General features: G+C 36.1%; 1 protein-coding gene across 1 annotated transcript; it reads right to left on the bottom strand.

Moving 5' to 3' along the window:
• Positions 1-1413: 1413 nt before the first annotated feature.
• Positions 1414-2358, bottom strand: LOC128665903 (olfactory receptor 12D1-like). Its single transcript, XM_053720153.1, has one exon. It carries the CDS (start codon positions 2356-2358, stop codon positions 1414-1416), a length of 945 nt encoding a protein of 314 aa, XP_053576128.1.
• Between the last annotated feature and the right edge of the window lie 2718 nt (positions 2359-5076).

The following is a 5076-nucleotide window of genomic DNA, read 5'->3' on the forward strand; positions in this document are numbered from 1 at the left end:
AAATTAGAAAGTTGCTTAAAATTGCATGCTCTATCTGAATCACGAAAGAAAAATATTTGGGTTCAGTGTCCCTTTAAGTTTTAAAATTTTCAGTTTGGTAGGGATGCAACAGGCAAAATCATCTATTTTAAATGAAAATATTAAGCTGAATAAGCTATTTGTAATCAATTTAATAGACTCCAGCAAGTGAAACAGATCATTGGGAACACATTAAAGGGGAGAAAAATTGTACAGCACAATGCCCCTTTTAATGAGACTGAGTGTAGATAAAATTAGATAATGGACAGAAAAGCCTTAGAAATAACGAGAGACCTGTGGAGAGACTGGGAATTGCATGTAGGGAATGGGACCATGTGAGATTGGCAGGGGTTGTGAGATTGGCAGGGGTTGTGTGATATAGTTGGGGGAAAAATGACCAATGTAATGATGAGGGGGAGAAAGTGTTTTAAGAGAGGTGGTTTTAAAATATGGAAGAGGAAAATGTTGGAGACAGAGAAGCAATATGAACAAAGTGAGCATAATGTATCTAGAGAGGAATATTACATATGCCTATACATAAAATGAATATAGATCAAAAAATTATTGTTTTATGGAGAGTGACTAGTTATAACAGCAAAAAAAAAGAATATTTGGACAGGATTTTGGAACTATACACTTGTATTTAAGAGATTATTGCACAATACCTCATAATAAAAATGTTGCTATGCTATTGAGTTATGTTAGCATTTTATAGTACTGGAAAATAAAAACTTGTGATACACAATAACAATAAAGAACAATATAAAAATGTGTATATAGAACACAAAAGGATATGTATGAAAGTTTTACTGGTGAAACGTAGGTCGGATAAGTCTGTTGGATGTGACATCACTAGGAGCGTGGGACTATACACAAACTGCTGCGCTATGACAGTTAGAGATGCCAGAGCTATGGCATCTTCTATTGTTATATTGTGTGCAGTACTTTGGCATCCCTTCAATGACCTGAGTAATTGTAAGTCCTTTTTATTATAATAAAGCATTTTAATCAAGCTCCAGCCTGTTATCCTTTAACCTGTTAAGGGTCCCCATGAGCATGTATACTTTGAACTAGGTACATAGCTCAAGATAATGTTAGTATATTTCTTTGGTTTTACCTGCCTGAATATTTTAACGGGATTTCAAGATTGCCCTTTATCTCATTTTCTTTCCAAAGAACATCGATTTAGAAGGAAAATAACTTTTGTTATTATCAGCCTTGGACTTTCATATATATCCTTTCTGCATTATATACACATTTGTTATATAGTTCAGGATTATGTATCCAGGTTTAAAAGCACCAATACATGATTTTCAGTTGTAAAAATAACTAATATATTCACAATTGTATATTTGTATAGTTGTATTGTGATGAAATTCAGAGTGACTGAACATTTTAGTAAATACATTTATTAAAAAGCCTTTGTATATGTTTCTTGAATGCTATCTTCACATCTTTGTTTCTCAGTGCATAAATAAGTGGATTTAACGCTGGGGTAATTGCTGTGTACAATATTGCAGCCTGTCTGTCCTGCTCCAGTGAATTTTTCGTGGCTGGTCTTATGTATATGGAAACAGCTGTTCCATAGAACATAAGGACAACAGTCAAGTGAGAAGTGCATGTGGACAAGGCCTTGTGCCTACCTAGGGAAGAATGGATATTCAGAAGGTGAGATCCAATGAAGCCATAAGAGATAACTATTAATGCAAAGGAGGCAAGACCTATGAAACCTGTAATAATGGACACCAAACTTTCATTGAGCCGGGTATCAGAACAGGCCAGTTTTAGAAGCGGTTTGATATCACACAAGAAGTGATCTACCTTATTAAACTTGCAGAAAGGCAACCTTGATGCTAAAACAGTATGTGTCAGTGAATAGAAAAAGCTAGTGGCCCAAGAACTGAAAGCCAAACTAATACAAATGTTTTTTGCCATAAGGACTTGATATCGAAGAGGGTTACATATAGCAACATACCTATCATAAGACATAGATGTTAGAAGCAGAGCTTCTGTGCTTCCAAAAAAGTGAAAGAAATATAGCTGAGCTATACAGCTAGTGAAATATATTTTTTTGTTGTTCATAACAAGACCTGCAAGCATTTTAGGGACTGTGGTTGTTGAGTAGCAGAAGTCCAAGAAAGAGAGATTACTCAACAACAAGTACATAGGGGTGTGCAGATTGTGATCATACATCACTACAATTACAATGCTGAGATTTCCTACTAAACTAACCATGTACAATATGAGAAATGTAATGACAAATGGAATCTTTAACCAAGAGATGTCAGTGATTCCCAAAAGGATGAATTCAGTTACCGATGTTTGATTTAGCTCTTCCATTTTGCACCTAGAAGAAATTCCAATTAAACAAGTTTACAGATAAAATACTTTTTTCAATAATATGAAGAAAAAAGGTTTTGTAACACAAGATATATTGGAATTACAGCCTAATACATACATTAACTCACTAAGTATATCATCAACAACAAAAAACACAAACACTAACACATATACATTCACTATAAAACTTAAGTTAACAATGCATATACAGACACCAACAATGCACATACATTACTGTAATAAGAGGTAGATATAGCAACATATCATAGATATGAGAGGTTGCTATTAGATCATCTCCATGGAAACATTTTGCTATTTAAAGCTGTGGATAAATTAATGGTTCTGTTAAAGGGACAGTATACACCAATTTTCATAAAACTACATGTAATAGATATTACTATAAAGAATAATATGCACAGATACTAATATATAAATCCAGTAAAAAATGGTTTAAAAACCTACTTAGAAGCTGCTAGTTTACCTCTATTGAAAAGGTTAGCTGGAACACTCACTGAAAGTAGTTGTAAAGCAAAAAGAGGAGACACTCCCCCTTCTACTTCTAAAACTTTGGGGCTTGGTTAGGAGTCTGCACAATGTTATTTAACAATAAGCAAAACTATACATTTGGGCTATATAAACGGATCATCTACAAAACATTTATGCAAAGAAAAATCTAGTGTATAATGTCCCTATAGACACCATAGCATTAATATGTAATCTGAATTATTTTATAACTGAAATTTTGCTAATCATTATCCTAGATTAAATGAAACATTCTGAAAAAATGAGCTATCAACTCAACTTTGTCCAACAAATATTTGCACATGCTGCCGCCTCCGCTGTCAGCTTACACAGTGACGACTTCAGATTGGGATAGAAAGCATCTCTCTATAAATACATTATGATAAAAAAACTTGCTGGCATGGAGAAAAATCTCACCAAGTCTTTAGGGTCTTTTTGAGCAATACTTTGCAATATGTTGGTGTCTTGTCTTAACACCCAGAGCTCTGCATACATAAACAACTCTCAAGAAAATAATCACCTTTTCAATACTGATGAGATGTATTAGATCATTTTGCCAGAGGGGAAAGCTTTAGATCATCAGGCCCATAGTAAGGGGGTGCTGATAATGCTCACTATATGAAGACAGATTGTAGCGATCATCATTAGTATTGAGTGGGAGCAGTGGAAGTAAAGGAGGAAGGTGGGTGGATCGCCCAGCAGTGGAGGGGGTGGGGCAGAGGCTGGGTTTCCTACACTGCAGAAAAACATTATGAAGGGAGAGGGATGGAGGGATGGGACCCTACACTATGGAACTATAATGGCTAATGGGCGAAGGGAGGAACCTACACTATGGAAATCATTAATCTTGGAGGGGGAGGTCCCTACACTACATAAAAATATAAAATAATACATACTAATATAAAGTTATTATTACTGTAAGTAACAAACATGGCGTTGGTCAATGGGAGGGTAAGAAAGCTGTTTGGGGAGAAAAGGGGGATTGCAAGGTGAGGAGGAACCCCTACACTACAGAAATAAATAAATATATTTTTTAAAATCCCAAAACTGCATACTAGGGAGGGTTCAAGTAGGGATTAGGGAGTGGGAAGTGTCAGGTTGGAGGGTAATCACCACACTACATCAAAAATAACCTTGCAAGCTAACTGATTAACCCCTTCATTGCCAGGAATTTCAAGTGTGGTGCCCAGCTGCAATTAGCAGCCTTCGAATTGCCAAAAAACAACGACAATGCCATGTATGTCTTCTTTTTCTTAACTAAAAAGTTAAAAAAACATTATTTTTATATGATCGTATATGGCAGCCAAATTATGTAATACATTATACCAAAATTGGTCTAGATCAATACCTTGGGTTGTCTCTATTTCTGTTAAACAGAGCTTTTCTCTGAAATTCCTGGTAAAAGGGTTAAGTAGCTTGTTGCAGGAGACTATGGATACACTAAGAGACTAAGGGGCTGATTTATCAAGGGCCAAATGGCCCCTGATGCCCCTGTTTTCATGCAAGCCTTCAGGCTCACCAGAAACAACAGTTATGAAGCAGCGGTCTTAAGACTGCTGCTTCTTAACTGGTTTGCTGCCTCTGCGGCTGCGGACATCAATCCTCCCGATCCTATATGATCAAGTTGACTGACAGCCCCTCTGCAGGGGACGGCATTGAACAAGCAGTTCACCAGAACTGCTTGTGCAATGATAAATGCCGATAGCGTATTCTGTTGGCATTCAGCGATGTCTGTCGGACATTATACACTACAGCATATCATGTCAGACAGACATTGATTAATCGACCACTAAGAGAAGAGACTAAGAGAATCTCTCTGTTTAACATTGAATATAGATGAAATTACAATGCTATTACAACCCCAATTCCGAAAAAGTCTGGACAGTATGGAAAAATAAAAAGTCATTTAAAATTCAATTCACCCTGTACTGTGTTGAAAAAAAAAACATTATTAACACATTATTTGATGTTTTACTTTGTGGATTTAATATATTGCTGAAAATATACACTCATTTTAAATCTGATGACTGCAACACGTTCCCAAAAAGTTGGGACAGGGACAATTTAGGACTAATAGCGATATGAAAAGTTGAAATAAGAAGGGGATGTTGAACAGGTTAGGCATTTGTCTAATCATAATATATGAGTCCGGTCCTTCAAGAGCAAGGATGGGTCGAGGCTCGCCAATCTGCCAAT

This window comes from Bombina bombina, chromosome 1 (genome assembly GCF_027579735.1).
Source record: "Bombina bombina isolate aBomBom1 chromosome 1, aBomBom1.pri, whole genome shotgun sequence".
In the NCBI taxonomy this organism is placed as follows: Eukaryota; Metazoa; Chordata; class Amphibia; order Anura; family Bombinatoridae; genus Bombina; species Bombina bombina.